The following is a 20,514-nucleotide window of genomic DNA, read 5'->3' as shown; positions in this document are numbered from 1 at the left end:
TATCCCAGCATCTGGTATGGGAAAAGCTTCCTTCTCCCCCATAGCTTTTCTTTTTCAAAACTTTTCTTAGGTATATATAAAAAGAGAATTCCTCATTTTTTTAAAGTTAAGTCTCTTTGTTTGTTTGAAAGGCAGAACTGCAGAGAGAGAGAGAGAGAGAGAGGTCCGCTGGTCCACTTCTCAAATGGCCACAATGGCCGGACCTGTGCTGATCCAAAGCCGGGATCTTCTTCCAGGTCCCCCACACTGGGGCAGGGGTCCAAGGACTTGGGCCATCTTCTACTGTTTTCCCAGGCCATAGCAGAGAGCTGGACCAGAAGTGGAGCAGCCGGGATTAGAACCAGTGCTCATATGGGATGCTGGCACTGCAGGTGGTGGCTTTACTCACTACACCACAGCACTGGCCCCAAATTCCTGATTTTTAAAAACAGGACTTGTCTCAGTTCCCTTCAGTCTTGCAGATTGGATCCTTCTGAGACTCTGGGCATAGAAACAAGGGTCCTCTCCAGCAGAAACCACCGCAAAAGCTCAAAAGGAGGCCGATGCCTGATGGCCAAAGGAATCTCAACTGTGCCTTTGTCATTGTAGGAGAAATCAATTTCTTCAGTGCTAATGGAAATGTCAGTTTGCTTCGGAAGGCCTTCTCTGAGCTAGGGATTAGGGAAGGTGTTGTCCCACCAGGTGGTGAAATGAGGCCAGAAGAAAACAAGACCTTAGAGGTGTAAAAAATACTCTGTTCATTCTCCACGGCTGCAGAAAAGGAGTTCACTTGTGGGGGAGGGGGCAGAGGAGTGAAAACTTAGCTACAGAAGAGAATTTTACCCCAAAGAGGGTCCCAGCGGCATTGAAGTTACCAACGCAGTGCTGTTCCCTCTCTGCCGCTGCAAACCTCGCAAGGCAGCCTTGAAGCTGAGGAGCAAGAGACACTGCTAGGGCTGCAGCCCCTTTCCCTGTCTGTCTCCCTGCCCACCTGCAGCTCCCAGAGCATTGCAGCCCCTCAGCAGATGTGGTCAAGAAAGTCCCCAGAAGCCCAGGAGCTGTGGCATGAAAACTGCAATGGCGCATGGACATGCTTCCTCGGCTGGGACCCTGAGCAGTTCTGGGTCCCCTTAGGGTTTTGATCTCTCTGTGGATCTAAGGCAGGATTCTTCAGGAAGCCCCCACCTGGGAGCATGAAGTGGCTGCCCCATCCTGCTTTTCCAGCTTGGACATTTGCTGCCCACTGGGCTGCTTAACCAACAGGCTCACTGCAGGTGTGTTGCAGAATCTTTGACCCCACGGTGAACTAGAGGGATACAAAATGACGGGCAAGAGCAGGCATTTGAGGCAGCAGTTACGATGCACCTGTCCCTGATCCCAGCGCCTGCTCCTCATTCCAGATGCCTGCCAGTGCAGACACTGGGAGACAGCAGTGAGGGCTCAAGTGACTGGGTTCACCCCTGTGGGAGATCTGGATTGAGTTTGCCTTCAGCCTGCCCAGTGCCATCCACTGTGGGCGTTTGGGAAGTGAACTAGCAAATAGGAGATCTCTTGCTAGCATCTGCGTGTTGGGGTGTATGTGTATGTGTGTGTGTGAGAGAGAGAGAGAGAGAGAGAGAGAGAGAGAGAGAGAGAGAGAGAGAGAGACTGTTTCCATGGTTCATTTAATGAATACGTACATACATAAATTTTTTTAAAGATGGGTATGACGTCTAGTACCTGTGTGCACAGAGGTCACCCAGCATGTGCTAGCTATGTGCTAGCTAGCAGTGCAGCCTGGCCCTGGACATAACTTGCAGCCCCAGGCCAGTCCTCCATGTTGAGCACATTGGCTTTGTCAAAGCTAGCACAGGGATGCTCATGTCGGCTCACAGACTGTTGGATCGAGGCGGGAGTGAACAGTAATGCGATGGACTGATACGCAAGCTGAGACCACGTGGCGCTTCCCGGTGGGAAGCATGCAGATGCCTGCGCTGTGTGGGGGCTGGAAGAAAGGAGCTGAAGGAAGAAGAGTCTGCAGGGAAAGCAGAGGTACAAGGAGGGAAGGAAATGCATATTAACTGAGCCAGTCATGAAAGTACAAATTAAGACACAGAATGAACCCTCCTGGGAAGCCAGCGGAAACAGGAGCTGGGGAGGTGTTTATGTTTTCATTTTACAACAACAACAACAACAACAACAAAAAGAGTAGGATCGTGTTCTCCTTGCAAAGATCGTCTTGGTGTAGTGGCCCAAACTGTGAGGCTTGTGACCCACCTGTGGTCCCTTCTCTTGACGCACGCTTTCACTGAGCAGCGCACACAGATTCCTGAATAATTCATGAGCACAGCGCCGTGGAGCGCTCCCAAAGGGTTCACACGCGGAAGAGAGGGGAAGAAGTTGGATTAGGTTTGATGGAGGAGAATGGAGACCACAGGTGGAAAGAATGTGTATTTGGGATTTTGTTGTGTTTGTATTTGGGAGTGTTTGAGACGTTCTCAAAAGTCCCTGGCATGCTGTAAGGACACCATGCGCCACTCAGACTTGCTTTGCAGTGACATGAAGGAGAGGAAACATGTCTGCATCATTAAAGCTTCGAGCTCCTCTCTGGCTGTGTTTCCCTCTCGCCTTGGAAGTGGATGTATGGTTCCCATACATGCCACGTGACGTTACAATGTAGTCTGACCAACATATGTATATAGTGGTGCTCTGTATGATACTTTTAATGTACATTAATGGCATCATGCTGTGTTTGTAGAGTTCTGAAGGAGATTTTTTTTAATGAACCATTTTAGGGAGGACGGGTTTGGTTTTCTGTGTCATCCTGCTGCGATTGCTCAGGAGGTGGATGAATCCCAGGTTGGTGATGACAGCAGCTGTTTTCCTCACTTCTCCACAACTACCCCCAAGCCCCCCTGCTTCCCTTCTTCTCCCTGTGCAGAGTGAAGTTAACTGACTTGTTCAGCTCGTGGGGAGCAGAGCCAGGCTCGAAACCCAGGCTCAAAACTGTACTACTGATGATACTACTAATAAGGTATATTTCAAATGGAACTGTAATTTTGTGTTAGATTATATTGTGCTTAAAGCTCTCTGCCAAGTGCTACAGGAGGTGGGGTTAATACTTTTCCCATTTTGCTGAAGATTAAAGCACCAACAGTAACTTGCTTGATGCAACGCTTCTGGAAAGAGAGAGATCCAGAGTTTGAACCCATTTCTCTCTGGTTCTAGAATCTCAGCTTTATCCATGGTGCTGTGCTTCCCCACAGCGCTGTCGCTCTGAGCCCACACTCCTTCCTTCAGGGGCAGCTTCCCTGGGAAGGTGGCCACAGCCCAGCCTTGCCTCTGACCCTTAGTGCTGCCCTTCTTGTCATCCTGACCATTGTATGAGCTCTTAAAGGACAGATCCAGTCACACATCTGTGTCACACATCTACTGACATCCTCTGAGAGGTGTGTGGTTCTCGGTCAGTTTTGCTGCCTCATCAGTAACATCTTTCGTCACAATCCTTCATTATCCATACAGGAATGGAGTATGGCAGAAGAGGGGGTAGGGTGGATAAGAACGTGCATGTCTGGGGACAAAGTCACCTACCAAAGGATGATGCTGTTGTCCTCATTGAGGTCTGTGTCCCATACTGAGAATCACTCATTTGAAGCATTTGGGATGTTGCTGTGGATTCGTTCTGAGAGGAGGAGCGTGGTGGGGGCAAGAGGTGCGGAGTCACCACACAGACCCCAGGAGTCGGGTGAAAGCAGGCCTGAGACAAGCAGCCTGCAGACTCATTTATTTCAGTTGCTACAGCAGCTTATATAGACATAGCCAAGGCAGCCAATCCAGTCAGGGGCAGTCTATGCCCTAACCAATCACAGCCTGTTGCCAGGCAGTTTCTGAACCCATCCAATCACAGCCTGTTGTCAGTCAGGCTCCGTTGTCATGTGGTTTCTGAAACCATCCAATCACAGCCTGTTGCCAGGCAGTTTCTGTTGCCAGCGGCCATCTTGGCATGGCCTTCTCATTCCACCACATTTCCCACTTTTCATTTATTTTTGAGCAATGGGAGGCATGATTCTTGGCCATACCATTGTTGACCCCATTTCCATGTGGTCTCCATATGCACCTGTGCCTGTCTTAGGTTGTCCCCCAGGGGATCTTACCCATCATTGACTAACCAGCACTCAAAATGGGAGACCACAGGAGCGCTTGCTCAAATAGGGGTAGGAATGAAGAACAATGGTAATCAGGAATGGCATGACCACACACAGGCTATGGGCTGTTTGAGTGACTGACCAGAGCTAGTAGGTATAAAACAGTAGTGGATGTGGTGACCGTCAGTTTCTCAGGATAGGATGATAGGGCAGTTGCGTCTGTTAACAAGGCGGACTCTCAGTCTTGTTCAGCTGGTTCTGGTTGGCTGTCAGTTGCAGGCTTGATGTTTCTGTCTTGTATCCAAATGGGTTGTCCCATATTCTCTAGAAAGACACAAGCATATACTTGACCCTCGGTTAGCAGAGGATGTGGTCCCTTCCATTCTCCTGTCAGGGGGTCTTTCTACCTAACCATAGGGGCTGGGGTCTGGGGTGGAAAGGATCCCCAGTGTTTATAAGCTGGGCTGATCCCTTGGGAATCAAAAGTAAGAAAATTAATAGTGAAAAGGACCTCAGTCAAAACAAGCTGTGGGTCTGGGGGCACATGGTTGTTTTTCTGTCTTTGTAAGAGATCTTTAATTGTCCTATGAGTTCTTTCAATGATTGCCTGTCCCTGTGGGTTGTATGGGATACCTGTGATAGACTGTATGTTCCAGGACCTCAGGAAGGAATTAAATTCCTGTGATGTATATGCTGGCCCATTATTAGTCTTTATGGTCCAGGGCACACCAAGGACCAGCATGGCTGACTTAATCGCCTTTATCACATTACTAGCCTTTTCTCCGGATTGGACTGTTGCATATACAGCCTTTGAATAAGTATCTACCACCACATGGACAAACTTAAGTTTACCAAAGGAGTTAATGTGGGTGACGTCCACTTGCCAGAGCTTATTAGGGGCAAGGCCTCGCGGGTTCACTTGCCCTTGGTGGTCCTCCTGCATTATGCAGCATCTCGTGAGCATGTGTGTGCCAGCCACCAGGCGGACACTTGCCTTCTGTGTGGGGCCCTTTCCTGTCTGGGGCTGACGCAGCTGTGGACCAAGCAAGCATGGGAAGAGCTCACATGCCTCTCTCTCTTGCCTTGGCAGATGCATTCTGCCTACCCCAGCCTAAGCCATTGGCCAGGAAGGGACAGGTAGACTTGAAAAAGTCACAACTCCACATGTCCCTGCAGGAGAAACTCCTTTCTTACTACCGGAACCAGTGGTCTGTGTGGTGACTCTGTGCCTCTTGCTCCCACCACACTCCTCCTTTCAGAACAAATCCACAGCAACATCTGGTGCCCAACGTGGGGCTTGAACCCACGACCCTGGGATTAAGAGTCCCATGCTCTACCAACTGAGCTAGCCAGGCAAAAGCAGGCCAGAGGCGAGCAGCCTGCAGACTCATTTATTTCAGTTGCTACAGCAGCTTATATAGACATAGCCAAGGCAGCCAATCCAGTCAGGGGCAGTCTATGCCCTAACCAATCACAGCCTGTTGCCAGGCAGTTTCTGAACCCATCCAATCACAGCCTGTTGTCAGTCAGGCTCCGTTGTCATGTGGTTTCTGAAACCATCCAATCACAGCCTGTTGCCAGGCAGTTTCTGTTGCCAGCGGCCATCTTGGCATGGCCTTCTCATTCCACCACATTGGTCCATGGTAGGTGCTTAGTGGTCATGCAGGAAAGATGTGTTCAGTCGCTCTCAGATTTAGCTGCATCCCCAGTTGGTACTCTCAGCTGAGTCATTCATATTTATATATGACACACACATTAATTGAATCATTATAACATATGTAAGTCATTATATATAAATTAAATATATATATTTCTTCCTCCAATCAACCCTACAAGCTACAACTTATCATTCCATTTTTGTAGAAAATAATAACTCTAAGAACTAAAAGTAACCAGTTCCAACAGTGTTGTGATTGGTGAGTTTTAAATGTTTGCTGTTGGTTTTTTAAAAGCTCTAGTCTTAGCAAATCATCATGTTTGAGTCTGTGAAAACACCCAGAGATAAGGATTGTGTGGTCATCCCTGGGGCGTATCTAGCATCTTTGAAAAACTAAGCCAGGGAAACCAAGCCAGGTCCCCGTGGCGGTTCCCAGCTGGGAAGCTTCTCATAGCAGGTCTGCATCCTTGCTCAGCTGTCTGCACAGTTGCTTCCTACAGCTGCCAGGCATCCAAGAGATGCCTAAAAGAGCGGCTGGCTTCCATTTCTTACACATCTGTGGGAATGATCTAGAATCCCAGGCTCATGGAACACCGACTGTCTGACCCTTTGCAACATCCTGGCTTTGGCTTTTCATCCCGTCTCATGACTCATCGGGCATCTTTGAGCAGATTCTTCTGCAGCCCTGGGGAGTGGACACTTCATCTCTTTTTGCTCCTAATTCAGTACCTGGCATTTAGTGGGCACTGAGTAAAAAGTGAAGGCATGAATGAGAGAACAGTGAATCCATGCAGGGAAACAGGAGTCCACTCTGCCTTCTGTGCCTGCAGGGTGAAAGGCCCTTCCTTTCTTGTCTACCTGGGTCTGAGGTTATTGTGTGTTCAATTGGAGGCCTGATACCTGAGGGTGGGCTACAAAGCAGTGCCCATAGCCAAGCCTCCCTATGTCCTTACAGCCCTCTGCCCAAGTCTCAGCTTCCACAAACCACATGCATCCAGTTGGTGTCCCTTGAATGATGAATTTTTAAATAAACACAATAAAAGCAGCAATATCAAATGAGGATAATCATGACTGAGCCTTCCCTGGGGCTTCCAAAATAGCTCTGTACATTAACTCTAAGTCGAGACATAATCTGAACCACATCACTTCCTAGGGAAGAGTTTTCTGCTTCCCACGTTGAGCTGTGGTTTTGCTGGTCATTCTCTGGGGCTCCAGAGCTGGTCCCCACCTCTATATCCCCCAAGGGTGATGCCCCGATTCTGCCTTGAGGCTTGAGCAAGGGGAGGCCTTGTATCTGTGAGTTCACTAAAATGATTCTGTTTTCCAGAGAGCTGTAGTGCAACCAGAGAGTGGAGAGGTACTGATGATGCCCTTGAAGCCTTTTAGGGGTGTCTAGAATTTGGAATTAAGACTCTTGGTTGCAGATAATAGACCTAACTCAAAAAGGCTTGAACAAAAAAAATGGATTTTGTAGAATTTATAGAGTTGACTTCAGGTTGTGTGGAGCCAAATATTCTTTTTTTTTTTTTTTTTTTTTTTGGACAGACAGAGTTAGACAGAGAGAGACAGAGAGAGAGGTCTTCCTTTTTCTGTTGGTTCATCCCCCAAGTGGCCGCTATGGCCAGCGCGCTGCGCCAATCCGAAGCCAGGAGCCAGGTGCTTCCTCCTGGTCTCCCATGCAGGTGCAGGGCCCAAGCACCTGGGCCATCCTCCACTGCACTCCTGGGCAGAGAGCTGGACTGGAAGAGGGGCAACCGGGACAGAATCCGGCGCCCCAACCGGGGCTAGAACCCAGGGTGCTGGCGCTGCTAGGTGGAGGATTAGCCTAGTGAGCCGTGGTGCCAGCGCCAAATATTCTAACTATAATATAAGGCCCTATCCCTTCTCACTGTCAAATCTGCTTTTTGTCAGGAAACTACGAGTTTCTCCCAAGAGATGGCTAAGGTGGTTTCCACAGCTCCAGCCTTTGATTCTGGCACAGAGCCAGTCCTGCAAAAAGCCGATATTTCTATGCAGTAGCTTCAGTAAAGTCCCTGCCTGGACCCTGATGGGCAGGTCTGAGTCATGGGAACATGCTCCTGGAGCCAGAGGCAGGGCCGACCCTTCCAGAAGCACATGGACTGAGTTGGGGACGGAGGGACAAGTGTCCAGTCAACGATTCCTGCACCAACACTGCCCAAGGTGGGCTTTCTCAGCTGCAGAGCCAGGCCTTGCAGGGCTGTCCCTGCAGGGTGCTGTGTGGGGAGGGGCAGCCTGGAGGACATTTTCTTCCCAAATTGCATTTCTTCTGTGCTTTGAAATGCATTCATTTAGATGTGGTCTTTATTTTCTTCATTTTCGGCTATCTTTTGCATGTTCTATATTCCGAACATAGCTTGATAGTTTTTAATAAGAAAGGCGAATACACGTGGCAATGAATTTAAAATGTTATTAAAAATGTAAAGCAGTCATGTCAGAGACTGAAGAGAGCCAGTGTCTGCTCACACTGTGTACCTGTGAATAGCACGAGCACATGGTTGAGAGCTCCCGTTTTTGAATCCCTACTCCAGTTCTCATTTCAGAAAATAGAGAAAAGCAAAATGAACAAGAAGCCTTCTAGTTCAGTGGGGAAACAGGCACATGTCTAGTTGCTCTGTCTCTCCAGACCTCAGCAAATGGGGAGAAGGTATCCAAAGAGGGGTGAGGGAGTCTGTAAACATGAGAAAAAGTTCTGAAAATTCAAAGTGAGGGATAGTCATAAAGATAACAGAACAGTGTGCTTCATAATAGATGAGCCAGGGCCGGCGCCATGGCTTACTTGGTTAATCCTCTGCCTGTGGTGCTGGCATCCCATATGTGTGCCGGGTTCGAGTCCCGGTTGCTCCTCTTCCAGTCCAGCTCTCTGCTGTGGCCTGGGAAGGCAGTGGAGGATGGCCCAAGTGCTTGGACCCTGCACCTGCATGGGAGACCTGGAAGAGGCTTCTGGCTCCTGGCTTCAGATCAGCTCAGCTCTGGCTATTGTGGCCATTTAGGGAGTGAACCAGCAGATGGAAGACCTCTCTCTCTGTCTCTCTCTCTAACTCTGCCTGTCAAAAAATAAAATAAAATAGATGAGCCAGGACTCTTTGGAAGATTCAATTTTGAGTTGCTTGTTTCAGACAGGTTTGGCTTGTGATGTATTTTTCAGAAAGATAATTTAATGGATGTGTGACAGCAGTGATGTTTCATGGGTCGCCTCCCTTCCTCATTTAACAAAACAAATTGCCAGTTGACTTACGAATGATTTGTCTTAGGCCAAAAATGGAAATAGGTTCCCTGTAGATGTTAGCAGAGATGGGTGGTAGGTTGATGTCTTTGCATGAGAAAGAACTCAGATGTGAGACAGAATCATGGTGAGCGAGGGGTCGGGCATCTGTCAGAACGGATGGGACAGTATATGAGAAAGTGCCCCGGCCCTCAGACTGGGGAAAGCAAGGTTGCATGGTTCAATGGAGAGAATGCACCTGGCAGGCCAGGCAGATGGCTCGGCAGACCCCCGAGTGCTGGGTGTTTGTGCAGACTGGGGCTTATAAGGGAGAGGGGTCCAGTTCTTCCCACTTTTCCTCCTTCCCCTCCTCCTCCTCCTCCTCCTCCTCCTCTAGGACAGAGTTTGCTGAGTGTGAATTGGGTGAAATCCCACCCAAGGTTTCACGGAGCACTGTCAGACTGGAGGGCCTGCTTGGTGGCCAGCAGAGGAGCCTCCCCCAGGGGCCCTGCCTTGGGGGAAGGACAGTGTTATCAGGCCAGACAGCCCAGGAGTGCAGAGCAGAGAGGACTCTCCTGGGGAGCTTTCCTTGGGGGCAAGGCCGAGACCACCTGTAAAGGAACTGGGGTCTGGGTAACTCATGCTAGTTACTTTTCTTAATTAACCAGGCCCTTTGTTTAAAAAAAAAATGAATAGACGATCAGGGATAACCAGACAGTTGAAACAGCTCAATAACCTAAGAAGGAATGACCAAGCAACAATTTCTAAAGGTCAAATCAAGATAATCCAAAGTACTGAAAATAATTCAGATTCCAATTAAAAGTCAATCATGATCTAAAAGAAACTTCTCCATACTATGGACTGTTGTGACGTGAAAGGTAAGCAGAGGATAAGCACTCAAAAACTGTGCTGACCTGGTATTCCTATGGGATGTCTGTGGAGTTACAGCAGCAGCTTACCCTACTGTGCCACAACACTGGCCCCTGGGACCCCTTTTGAGTTGCCTTTCTTAGTTTGGGAGAGTTTTCCTGTGTTCAATCTTTGACTTCTTTTTCCTCCTCTCCCTTTTTCTCTTCTCTCCCTTTACGGATTTGTGTTAGATGCTGAACCTCCTCCACGGATCCTGCAGGTCTTTTTCTTCTCATAGGTCCTATCTTCTTGGCTGCTGTTTCTATATTCAGGAAATTTTATATTGACTTTAATGTTTAGACCTTCTGTTAAGTGTTTACTCCATTTTCTGTTCCCGGGGCATTTTTGTCCTCCGAGTACTTATATTTCACATCACACTAGCCTGTTGTGTCTTTCAAATCACTATTAATTGGAATCTTGGGTTATTTTCAGTTCTTTGAATGATGTATACTGGACTTTCGTAACTTGTCCTTTTCGGATCTGGGTACTTTCTTCCTGTGCCCCTGGGCTGTTTCAGATGGCTGGTGAACTTTGTTATCTCTTCATGATTTAAAAAAAAGACTTGATTGGTTAACAAAGGTAACGAGCCTCCTCTGCCTCTGGACAGGTTAGAATTCCCAGTGAACCTCTGTTTTTTGAAAGGAAACCGGAGGTGGGACACTGCCTCAGAAAAGCTGCCATCTGGGACATGTGGGTGGGATCAGGGGGGTGGGCATGGCCGGGGGTGGGGATGCTCCCTAGGGCCTTGCTGCACTGTCACCTCCACAGTGCATCCCAGCTCTTGCTTCCTGCAGGACAGTGCCTTCTGTCACCTCCATGTCACCATTCACTTCACAGTGTTCCAGACACTTGTCAAAATGTGTGATTCCATTTCACTCTTTCATAAACTGGGGCCTGGAGAGGAAGAGCAGCTAACTGTGCTGTTTGTCCCTGGAATCGGCGGTCTTTATCTTCATTGCGTTTTTCTGCATGTGTAGTATTACACCCATAATTGTGACAACAGCAACGAAAACTATTCTGCAAGTGGGAAGTCTGGAGAGATTTGTTCTCATCAGGCATTAAAGAAAAGGATCTTGACAATGATTAGGACCAATGATTGTGGCACTGACCATGAAACCACTTTCCGTGGTGCTTCAGGCTGATTCTAAAAGAGCCTGGAGAATTTTGCTGTCTGACTTGTGCTCTTTGTTTACCCAAGCTTGATTAAAAATGTCCTTCATGCTAAAGAGTGTCAGATACAAAGCCTCCTATTAAACAGACACATCAGTTCATCTCTGCCGTACAATAAACCACCTCCAAATGGAATATCTTAGAATAGTAAGCATGTATTAGCGTGCTCTTTGGACTCGGGTTGGATGAGCCTGCTGGTCTTGCCTGGGGTCAACTGGCAGAGTGTGGCCTCCCCCTGTTGGCCAGGGCAGGGCGGGGGTGATTGGGCTGTGCATGTATCTCATCACACAGCCGGCTCAGCTAGGCTCGCTCACCTGCCGATGGGTTGCAGCAGGGAAGGAAACCGCAGGATTCAGGACTCACCCAGCACCACTTCCACCACTGCACATGGCCCAGAGCTCAGCCCAGAGTTCAAGGGTGGAGAAATAAACCCCACAGCTCGATGGGAAGGAGCTGCAACGCGGGTTGCCAATCACTGTTGGACACTCGTAACGTTCTGTCCTGTGATTCTGTCCGTCGCTCAGGCTTCTGAGAACACAGTCTCTCGAATGGTTCTACAACAACGTGAAGAGCCGCTTCAAGCGCTTCGGCAGCGCCAAGGTCCTGAAGAACCTGTACCGGAAACACCGGCTGGAGAGCGGCGCGTGCTTTGACCTTCTCGGTAGGTACTCTGTGGCTCGGGGGGACTTGGTGGGCGGAGCGAGGAGAGGAAAGCCTGGGTTATGGGGGAGACAGGCCCTGTCTGTTGGGGCGCACACACGTGGGGCAGAGACGTTTGCCTAGATATCTTGAAGAGCAGAGGGACGGATGCCAGGAACTCAAGTTCTGACTCTTGGTTCCCGCATCCCTTTGAACCAGAGCTCATACGTTAGGGACAGAGAAGACCAATATCTCTGCAAGCTGTGAGTGTTTTAATTCTGGATCCTTTCAAGTGAGAGATTCTTGGTCATCCCTTACGGATTAAAACGTTGGAAAGTCATTTTCCTTTGGTTGCAGAGAGATGAGGTCTGCGCTCGCAGGATGTGTGTCCTCTGCTCCCCTCTCTTCCTACCAAATTCTGTTCTTCCCAGGTTCAGTGTTTGATGGAATGGGAGGTTCAGGAAGGCACCGGCTTCCTGCCAAAAAAAAGTTGAAGGATTTTGCCATTTTGCCAATACTATTAAAATACAGCCAAAACCACAAATTAACTAGATTGAGAAATTGTATTATTCGGTCCTGTTAGACCAGCTAGTACAAAGAAATGGTTGTCAGAATATGAACACCATGTCTTCCAAAGAAGCGTGATTTTTTTTTCTGTGTAGAGATAGGTTTTTTTCATCCCCTTGCTGACACAGATGAATGCTTTTTATCCGTGAGAAACAAGAAAGAAAAAATATCTCATCCATATCATTTGTAGCTTTTTCACCATCATTATTTTACGCTGTTGTATTCTCTGAAAGTCGTTAGTTGTATCTTATGGAAAACCATGCCAGCCACTTAGACAATGGGAAAATAGGGTGGAAGCATTAAAGACAGAACATCATTAGGGCTTTTTGTGGTGGTTGTTAGAGTCTGTCTTTCAAACTACTCCGGGAGCCTGTAGCTAAGAGAGCAGTGCCGGAGGTTGCCACATATTATTTTTATCTTCTCTCTACTGAGTTTCCTACATTTTTTTTTTTTTGGTCTAGGAGTGAAGGCAAAAAAGAAATAAAGGTTAAAAGTAACACAACCATCATTTCTTGACCCCAAGAGCTATCCCATGAGGGTTCTAGAATAGAATCTGCTCATTCATCTGTATCCCATCTTTCTTTGCTGTGTTGTGCTTCCATGGGTCTATTTTATTTACCCCTTTAAATATCCCCAAATGTGGGACATGCTCAATCGGACTTGCCCCAAATGGTGGAGTTAGAAATGTGCCAGGGGATTCCAATACAATCCCATCAAGGTGGCATGTACCAATGCCATCTCACTAGTCAAAGTGATCAATTTCAGTTCACAGTTGATCACACTGAGAGGTCTAAGAGTCAAAGGGATCACACATACAAGACTAGTGTCTGCTAATACTAACTGATAGAATCAAAAAGGGAGAGAACGATCCAACATGGGAAGCGGGATACACAGCAGACTCATAGAATGGCAGATGTCCTAAACAGCACTCTGGCCTCAGAATCAGCCCTTAAGGCATTCGGATCTGGCTGAAGAGTCCATGAGAGTATTTTAAGCATGGAAAGCCAAGACACTCTGGCAAAAAAAAAAAAAAAAAAAAAAAAAAAAAACTAAATGAAAGATCTCTGCGAGTGAGATCCCAGTGGAAAGAATGGGTCATCAAAGAAGGAGGTACCTTTCTCTGAAGGGAGGAGAGAACTTCCACTTTGACTATGACCCTGTCGGAATAAGATCAAAGTCGGCAAACTCAAAAGGCTTCCATAGCCTTGGCAACTCATGACTAGAGACTAGGGAGATTACTGACACCATAAACAAGAGTGTCAAATTGTTAAGTCAACAACAGGGGTCACTGTGTACTTACTCCTCATGTGGGATCTTTCCTTAATGTGTTGTCCAATGTGAAGTAATGCTATAACTAGTACTCAAACAGTATTTTACACTTTCTGTGTGGGTGCAAACTGATGAAATCTTTACTTAATATATACTAAATTGATCTTCCATATATAAAGAGAATTGAAAATGAATCTTGATGTGAATGGAATGGGAGAGGGAGCGGGAGATGGGAGGGGTGCGAGTGGGAGGGAAATTATGGGGGGGGAAGCCATTGTAATCCATAAACTGTACTTTGAAAATTTATATTTACTAAATAAAAGTTAAATATATCCCCAAATTCAAATCTTAGAGGCATCTTCTACCACTTGATGCACATTGAGGGAGAAAGCAAATGTGTGGAGGATCCTATAGAGCCGAGCACTATACTGATTTCTCTCCCTTTCTTCCTAAGGCCCCACAGGTAGAAGTGGACAAGAATCCCAAGTGGGCTGGTGCAGGGCTTTGACATGTACAAGTGTCCTTTTCAAAGGAGAACCAGTTGCTGGGGCCAAGCACCTGCCACAGTTGAAGTTGACTGAGGTGCTGAGTCCCTGTGACTCACACTTGTTTAATCTGAGCCTCAGTAGCAGCACGTACCACGCTGCATCCAGGTGATGCCTCACAAGGCCACATCTCCAGCCAGTCCCTGATGTGCAGGTGGTAGCTTCTCCATCTCTGTGTTCCCAAAACAAGGATCCGTGCCTGGCACATCATGCCTTCTCACTACTGCAGTAGTTCCATCTGAAACGCACCTTGTGAATTCCAAGACATTTTCTAAAAGTGCATATTATAATCAGTTGCTTCAGTATGATGGTATCTCCATGTAAACAACGGTTTCCTTTTGATAAACATGAAGACAAGCAGATAGGCATCAATTTATGAGATGATACCCAAGCCTAAATCCACAATCACCAGACAATGTTTTAACGTGCACACCTTGTCCTGCCATCTGTCCCTCCCAAGCTAGCCTCACTCTTCTCCCTTGGCCCATATCAGGTGCTAGATTAGGCCTAAAAAAGGAGACTCATTGTTTTTCCAGATAGGTCTCAGATTTGTCCATTTCTTTAGTAAACAGTTTTTGAACACCACCTGTGTAAAAAAGTTGAGGAGGTGCTGGGCTACCCCCTGCCATCGCAAAGCCAGCATTCCAGTAAAGAAATCAGATTCCTAAGTAACCACATTTATAAGTAACATAGTGTCCAATGGCATTGAGTAATTCCATGCCCATCTAATGGAGCCAGCATGACATTTTTAAGTTATCCTAAAAAGAAGCACTACATGAAAATCTAAAAGTAGCCGTTATTAACATACTTAGTCTTGAAACCATTGGAAAAATAGTATGTGCTTCTATTTCATATTGGATAAATACGATGGGGAAAGCAAACCCTGTTGCACATATTAGTACTGTGTCTATTTTTGACATGATTATTGGAAAGGTCTCTTGCATCTTTCATCTGGGATTTGATTGACGCATGTGAACTTTTGAGAGAGCTGGATTACATGAAATCAGAGGTTCGTCCAAGTCATGAGAAGCAGTGACTCAGCGTCCTCTGGCTGCTGACTCATTGTGCTCCCTAACAATTGCTGTCTGCCCTTGGAGAGAATCACATCGTCCTAAATGACACGGATGCTCCCACCGATGCATTTAAAGAGAAACAGAGGGCCAGACATTGTGTAGACAGTCTTGATTTCAAGTCTTGAAAAACAGGAGCTTGTCCCCTGATGAGCCCAGTCCTGTGGCAAGCTCACACACATTTTAATATAATCTCTCCTCAAATTCTGCAGTTTCCTCGTTTTCTCAGTGGAGTACCTCGCCTTCCTCTGCACATGTCAGACAGGCTACCTGAGGCTGCAGTTGGGGCACCATCCCCCTACTCTGTCTACTGCCCCTCCTCTCGTTCTTTGCATATAATTCCTGTCACCTTCCAGGAAGGTCTCAAGGTCACTCTGTCTTGCCTATCCAACCCGTGTCTTAAACAGATCCTTCCTGGTGGTTTCTAAGCACACCTGAGTCTCTCCCAATTCCTAAATTGTATGTTTCTCCACTCATTGCTCTGCCCATCTCAGCACAAGCCAACTCCAGAGAGTGGGCGGCACTTGGAGCTTTCGTGTCCTGTCCCCCCTCACTCCCCATCTCCCCCTTTTCCTTCCAAGCTCTTCTCTACACAGTAGCCATGACACACCTGTGGAGGCACAAATCTGATCCCTCTCTGGGACTCCTCATTGCCTCTTCTATAAATCCTTGGATGCGACCTGTTCTCCCATTGCCCATCCCTGTGCAAGCCACTTGCTAAGCTCTGTACTCTAACCTCCTGGCAGCCCCTTGATTGCATCCTCACTGGCTAGATCAGTCTTCCCCACTGAACATTTTAACTGTACTGAGAACTATGCCGTATGACTCCTGTTTTTCTGGAAACTGTTAGATAAGGAAACTTGCTCAGAGTCACACAATTAGAAAGATGCCTGTCAAGGAACTGATCTCACACTCTCTCTTTCTTTGACCTCTCCGTTACCTCCAAAGAAGGTATCTTAGACCATTTTGTATTGCTGGACCAGAACATCTTGAGATTGGGTCATTTATAAACAGTAGAAGTTTATTGGGCTCTTGAGTTCTAAGGGCTAGAAGGTCCAAGAGCATGGCCAAGGTCATCTTGCCACGTTATCCCTAGGCAGAAGGACAGGAGAGCATAGACAAGAGGCCGAGAGAGCAAGAAGGGGCCACTTTTGTTTCAAGCTCACTCTCCTAATAACTAGCCCACTCCAGAGAAAACACGTTAATACATTCGTGGAGCAGAGCTCTCGAGACTTAATCACTTGGTGTTGGTTTCCACCTCCCAGCATTGTTGCCTAGGGAATTAGCGTTCAGCATGAGTTTGGGAGGCAATAAACATTCACGTCACAGCAGAAGGTACTGGAAGAGAGTTACAGGAGACAGAATGCTTCACCAGGAATTATTGTGAGAGGGAGGAAATATGTACAAGATGACAGCCTTATTGTGGTGGATCCCGTGATTCTCTAAATCCACTTGCAAGGCTAACATAATCCAAGTGAGTACTGGTGGTTTGCCAATGCGATGATGTCCCCTATAAACCTTTTATTCTCTCTGTCTCCCTCTCATTCTAGGAGGAGGATTGTTTGAGTCAAATCTGGAGACTGAAGGAAGCGTTTCAGGAAGTGACTCAACATTTTATAGGCAGTCGGAAGGTAAGGTTGCTGGTGTTGATAGCTACTGGGAAGTTGGAGGAAAAAAAAAACCTTCAGAGTCTCCCAGATCACTTCTTACTCCTGGATGCAAATACACACACACACACCACACACAATGTGGCCTGGAAAACTATTCACTACCCAACTCTTTGATGATCAACTGGCATTGAAACTTAATAATCAGTCCTCTGATTTGTGCATCTCCTTCTAAAATATTCCTAGAAATAATTAATCCATTTATTGGTTAACTTATACTTCTCTATAATAAGGATTTTATTTATTTATTTGTGAGATAGAGTTACAGAGAGGGAGAGAGAGCGAAAGGTCTTCCATCTGCTGGTTCACTCCTCAAATGGCCACAATGGCCGGAACTGGGCTGATCTGAAGCCAGGAGCTTCTTCCAGGTCTCCCATATGGGTGCAGGGGCCCAAGGACTTGGGTCATCTGCTGCTTTCCCAGGCCATAGCAGAGAGCTGGATCAGAAGAGGAACAGCTGGGACATGAACCAGCACCTATACTGGATGCTGGCGCTATGTACATAAGCTTAGCCTACTACACCACAGCACAAGGCCAACTTGTTTTTTTTTTTTTTTATACCAATAAAATAGTCCCCTTAGAGCAGTGGTTAAAAGCAAAACAGACTTCTAATTTCAAGGAAAAACTGCTGAAGCACTTCAACTCCTTCTCTAAAAAGCTTGACGTTGGCAAGCCGTGCCTTCTAGATAACTCACCCGTGTCTCCAACAATTCTTGCTCTGGGTGTTGGGATGCTTAATCTTATGTGTCAACTTGACTGCCCTAAAGGATGCCCAATGGCTAGTAAAGAACGATTTGTGGGTGTGTCTGTGAGGGTGTTTCTAGAGGAGATTAGTGTCTGAGTTAGTTAAGAATATCTGCTCTTACCCATGTGGGTAGATACCAGCAATTCTTGAGGGTCCAGATAGAACAAAAAGGCAAAGGAAGTACAGATTCCTTCTTTATCTTCCAAACTTGACACAGCCATCCTCTCCTGCCCTGCATTTCCACTTCCTTGAACATTATTTAAAAATTCTTGATGAGCATATATATATATATGAATATGTAGTGATCAATCAGGATAGTTAACGTTTCCATCTCCTTACTGTTACTTTATGCTTGTACACTCCTCTCTTCTACTCATTCATAAACCATGGAGTAGCTTCCTGTGAACTATGTCTGCCTGCGATATGTAGAATACTAGATCCTACTCCTTCCATGTAACTGGGTACCCATTGGGCAACCTTCGCTCTCCTCCATGTCCCACAGTCTTTCCTACTTTCTAGCAGCCACTACTTTATATTCACATTCACTTTTTTTTGCATCCATGTATCAGTATTTTTCTTTCTGTGTCTTAGCTACTTCACTCAGCTCACTGTCCTGCCACCTATCCATGCTGCTGCAAGTGATCGCATACGTTCCTTTTGTGGTTGTGTAATACGTCACTGTGTGTGCACACCACAGTTTCTTTATCCACTCATCCATTGATAAGCATAGACATTAATTCTACATCTTAGCCATTGTGATAGTGCAGCAACAAACATGGGAATAGAAGTATCGATTCACTATGCTTATTTCCTTTCCTTTGGATGCTACTCAAATCTTGGATAACTGGATCCTATGTTAGATCTGGTTTTTAATTTGAAAGGCAAAGTTACAGAGAGGGAGAGAGGAAGAGACAGAGGATCTTCATCCACTGGTTTGCTCCTGTTCTTTGTCTTTTTGAATTTTTTAATTTGAAAGGCAGAGAAAGAGACAGAGAATCTTCCATCCAGTGGTTCATTCCTTAGTTGGCTGCAATGGCCGGGACTAGGGCAGGCTACAGCCTGGAGCCAGCAGCCTCTTACAGGTCACCCACGTAGGTCCAGGGGCCCAAGCACTTCGGCCAGCTTCCACTACTTTCCCTACCGTTAACAAGGAGCTGGATCGGAAGTGGAGCAGCTGAGACTGGAACCGGTGGCCATATTGGATGCCAGCACTGCAGATGACGGCTTAACCCACTGAGCCACAGCACCAGCCCCATTGTGTTGTTTTGTTTTGAAGCAGCCTCCTACTGTTCTCCACAATGGCTATGCTAACTTAAAGTCCCACCAGTAGTGCATAAAGAGTTCCCTTTTCCAGGCTGACGCTGTGGTGTAGAGGGAGTCACCGCCTGCAGTGCCAGCATCCCACATGGCCACCGGTTTGAGTCCTGGCTGCTCCACTTCTGCTCCGGATCTCTTCTATGGCCTGGGAAAGCAGTAGAAAATGACCCAGGTCCTTGGGCCCCTGCACCCATATGGGAGACTTTGGAGGAAGCTCCTGGCTCCTGGCTTCAGATCAGCCCAGCTTTAGCTATTGCAGCCATTTGGGGAATGAATCAGTGGATGGAGGATCATTCTCCTCTCTCTCTCTGTCTTTGAAATAAATAGATCATTATTTTAAAAAAAAAAAAAAAAGCTCCCTTTTCTTCATGCTCTTTCCAGTATTTTTTTTTACTTATTTTTTAAGATTTATTTATATGTAACTCTGCCTTTCAAAATAAATATATAGAGAGATCTTCCATCCACTGGTTCACTCCCCAGATGACCACAATGGCCACAGCTGGGCTGATTTGAAGCCAGGAGTTTCTTCTAGGTCTCCACACAGGTGCAGGGACCCGAGGACTTGGGCCATCCTTCACTGCTTTCCTAGGCCACAGCAGAGAGCTGGATCAGAAGAGGAGCAGCCAGGACTCGTACTGCTGCCCATATAGGATGCTGGTGCTGCCTGCAAAGGCTGAGCCTACTATACCCAGCGCCGGCCCCTTGTATTTGCTTTTAACCAGTATCACAGCCCAGTATTCTTAGGACATTTAATAACTTGTATCCCTGTCATCACAAGGACACATTATGTGAAAACAAAAATAATGTCTGTCTGACAAATTGGATAAAGAACCATTGTTTCCTTGTATTGGACCCTTAAGCTGTTACTTTGTTAAGCCACCGTGTGTGCTCGGATCTGTCCTTAGTGTCAGGATGCAACAATGGATGCAGCCAGATCCTGCTGAGAATGACCTATGGGAGGGGGACAGGGGGTGGAGTCTGTCCGGCTCCAGAGGAAGCAAACCCAGGACCCTGGATGGACATCAAGGCACTGGGGTGATTGAAGGGATCAAGGAGGAACCCTGGGTTGAGCTTTAGGGTCCCCAGAACCAGGAGCAGGAGACCATGGGCCCACGGTGACGGAGTCATGCCAAGAGAGCCGGTAGCTCTCAGGATTCCTGAATAACTCTACAGTGCACACGGTGTGAATGATGCGTGGGGACAGAGCGGGTAGGTGGGACAGCAGGGAGCTCTGTGCGCCCCCCTGAGCAGTGTGCCTCTCACCCTGGAGCCCCTGAAGGACTGGGGCGGAGGAGCTGCAGGTGGACCAGTCGGTGTGTGCCTGCTTCCCTTGTAGACCTTACTCTGTGTTCTGTTTCCCGTGCAGGACACAGCATGATGGACACCTTGGCTGTCGCCCTGAGGGTGGCTGAAGAAGCCATTGAGGAAGCCATCTCCAAAGCAGAATCCTACGGGGACAGCCTGGTAGGGCCTCCCCTTGGGCCCTGTGGGTGGTGGTGGCTGGGGAGTGGGGGCAGTCGCTGGCTGCCAGGAGAAAGTGGATTGTCAGGAAATCGGTGTTACAGCAGCCCCCACGGGAGCAGTGCCCACCTCCTCTGCTCCCAGAAGAGTGATTGCCAGGTCCCCCCAACCC

The 20,514-nt window shown here is 47.3% G+C and overlaps 1 protein-coding gene and 1 non-coding gene across 8 annotated transcripts in view; one reads left to right on the top strand and one right to left on the bottom strand.

The window, feature by feature from the left end:
* Nucleotides 1-20,514, top strand: part of MYRIP (myosin VIIA and Rab interacting protein) — a 557,931-nt gene that overhangs the window by 469,654 nt on the left and 67,763 nt on the right. For all 7 annotated transcript variants that reach the window (XM_089306531.1, XM_089306527.1, XM_008260267.5 and 4 more), the window contains 3 exons: nt 11,587-11,723; nt 16,703-16,783; nt 20,248-20,345. In XM_089306531.1, the coding sequence (XP_089162657.1) occupies nt 11,587-11,723; nt 16,703-16,783; nt 20,248-20,345 (316 nt within the window). The remainder of the gene's footprint in view (nt 1-11,586; nt 11,724-16,702; nt 16,784-20,247; nt 20,346-20,514) is intronic.
* TRNAK-CUU (transfer RNA lysine (anticodon CUU)) lies at nt 5,386-5,458 on the bottom strand. The gene has a single exon. It is a non-coding gene; the product is annotated as a tRNA-Lys (tRNA).

The sequence above is a fragment of the Oryctolagus cuniculus genome, chromosome 10, assembly GCF_051225735.1.
Source record: "Oryctolagus cuniculus isolate XC-2025 breed Fujian yellow rabbit chromosome 10, ASM5122573v1, whole genome shotgun sequence".
In the NCBI taxonomy this organism is placed as follows: Eukaryota; Metazoa; Chordata; class Mammalia; order Lagomorpha; family Leporidae; genus Oryctolagus; species Oryctolagus cuniculus.
Note: the sequence above shows the minus strand (reverse complement) of the source record. Positions and strands in the feature narration are given on the sequence as shown.